General features: G+C 41.6%; 1 protein-coding gene across 1 annotated transcript; it reads right to left on the reverse strand.

The window, feature by feature from the left end:
* Nucleotides 1–300: 300 nt before the first annotated feature.
* On the reverse strand, nucleotides 301–1931 carry LOC138907483 (uncharacterized). The gene is made up of 3 exons (XM_070198082.1): nucleotides 1754–1931; nucleotides 651–1104; nucleotides 301–604 (listed from the first exon to the last, which is right to left on the reverse strand). The coding sequence occupies exons 1-3, from the start codon at nucleotides 1929–1931 to the stop codon at nucleotides 301–303; spliced, it is 936 nt and encodes a 311-aa protein (XP_070054183.1).
* Nucleotides 1932–2202: the final 271 nt, after the last annotated feature.

A 2202-nucleotide genomic window follows, 5' to 3' on the forward strand; every position in this document is an offset into this window, starting at 1 on the left:
TTCCGCATTGCTGAGTTTAGCTTCCTGTATGATTCTTAGGGAAGTAATCTCCACCTCAGCTGGTATAACAACTTCAATAACGTAGACCAGTAGATAGGGAGTTGCCCCAGTTGACGTGCGAATTGTGGTGCGGTACCCGAGCAAATCATATGGTAGCTTATCATACCATTGCCTATAGTTATCCACCATCCTCCTTAATATCTTCTTAATGTTCTTGTTGGCATCTTCCACGTCTCTATTCATTTACGACCTATATGTTATTGAATTCCGGTGCTTGATCTTGAATGTTTCACACATGGCTTACATCAGATCACTGTTGATATTGGCGGCATTGTCGGTAATGATTGACTCAGGTACTCCAAATCGACAAACAATACAATCACGAACGAAGTCTGCTACAACCTTCTTAGTCAGAGCTTTATAGGAAGCGTCTTCAATACATTTTGTGAAGTAATCTATATCTATGTCTGTGTGAAGCAGCGGGTTCAATTTGTCCAATGACATCCATGTCCCAGGTAGAGAAAGGACAGGGTGAACTCGTTGTATTGAGTTCGTTGGGTGCCACCTGAATCTTATCAGCATGTACTTGGCATTGGTGGCACTTCTGAACATATTTGATGTAGTTTGTCTCTATAGTCATCCAGAAATACCCTGCTCTTAATATCTTCTTGGCCATAATGAACCCGTTCATGTGAGGTCTGCAGGTTCCAATGTGTATTTCTTTAAGAAATCTAGATGCCTCCTTGGCATCGATACATCGCAGCAATCCTAATTCAGGAGTCCTTCTATACAAAATTCCTCTTCTCTGAAAGAACAAGTTGGCCAATCTTGGAAGCGTGCGCTTCTGAGTGAGTGTAGCATTTTTTGGGTATTCTCCTTTCTCCAAATACTCCATGATATCGTAAAACCATGGTTTTCTGTCAAACTCTTCTTCAACATGAGCACAATAAGTTGGCTTCTTATGAATCTCTATCAGTATAGGATCAATGAAATTCTTGTCTGGATGTTGTATCATGGAAGACAAGGTAGCCAATGCATCAGCGAACTCGTTCTGAATCCTCAGAACGTGTTTGAATTCTATCTCTAAGAACCTCTTGATCAAACCTTGTACACAATGCAAGTATGGCAATATTTTAGTGTTCTTAGTAGTCCATTCTCCAAGTACTTGGTGTACCAATAGATCTGAATCTCTGATTACTAGTAATTCCTAAACATTCATGTCAGTGGCCAATCTGAATCCCAAGATGCCAGCCTCATATTTTGCCATATTGTGGTGCAAGAGAACCTGAGCTTTGCGGATACCAGATAATGTTGACCGATTTCTAATCCTAAAACAACTCTGATGCCCACTCCATTGAAGTTTTCTACTCCGTCAAAAAAATCCTCCAACCATCAAATATTTTAGCAATAGCTTCTCCCACAAATGACACTTCCTCGTCGGGAAAATACGTCTTTGATGGCTCGTACTCTCTGTCTACGAGGTTCTCCGCTAGTTAGACGGCCATTGCTTTCCCCTTGATCGCCTTCTGAGTCACATAGATGATGTCGAACTCACTTAGCAATATCTGCCACTTTTCTAGCTTACCCGTAGTCATGGGTTTTTGAAAGGTGTATTTCAGTGGATCCATCTTGGATATGCGGTATGTAGTGTATGTGCATAAGTAGTGTCTCAATTTCTGGGCTATCCATGTCAAAGCACAACAGGTGCACTCTAGCAAAGAATATCAAGCCTCGTAAGGTGTGAACTTCTTACTCAGATAGTATATCGCATTCTCTTTTCTCCCGGTTTCATCATGTTGCCCCATGACACAACCAAAGGCTCCATCCAACACGGATAGGTACAACTGTAAAGGTCTTAAGGGCTCTGGTGGGTCCAACACGGGTGACTTAGACAAGTGCTCCTTGATATTTTGTCGAAAGCCTTTTGACATTCTTCAGTGGAGCTTGTCGCATATATTTCCTTAGTATTCTGAATATCGGCTCACATATCACCGTTGACTATGCTATACAATGACTGATATAATTGAGGCATCCCAAAAAATGCATCATATCCTTCTTGTTCTTTGGTGGTGGCAAGTCCTGAATAGCTTTCATTTTTGATGGGTCTAGCTCAATACTGCGGCGACTGACGATGAAACCCAACAATTTTCTAGCTGGGACTCCGAAGCACACTTTGCAGGACTCAACTTCAAATTGTACTTT

Source organism: Nicotiana tomentosiformis, chromosome 3 (genome assembly GCF_000390325.3).
Source record: "Nicotiana tomentosiformis chromosome 3, ASM39032v3, whole genome shotgun sequence".
NCBI classification, from domain to species: Eukaryota; Viridiplantae; Streptophyta; class Magnoliopsida; order Solanales; family Solanaceae; genus Nicotiana; species Nicotiana tomentosiformis.

Coding starts and splice junctions, on each gene's coding strand:
- LOC138907483 (XM_070198082.1), bottom strand. CDS start 1,931: ATGTCAAAAGGCTTTCGACAAAATATCAAGGAGCACTTGTCTAAGTCA. Junction 1,105..1,753: donor GAATGCGATATACTATCTGA/GTAAGAAGTTCA, acceptor ATTGTGTACAAG/GTTTGATCAAGAGGTTCTTA. Junction 605..650: donor AAGAAGATATTAAGAGCAGG/GTATTTCTGGAT, acceptor AAATATGTTCAG/AAGTGCCACCAATGCCAAGT.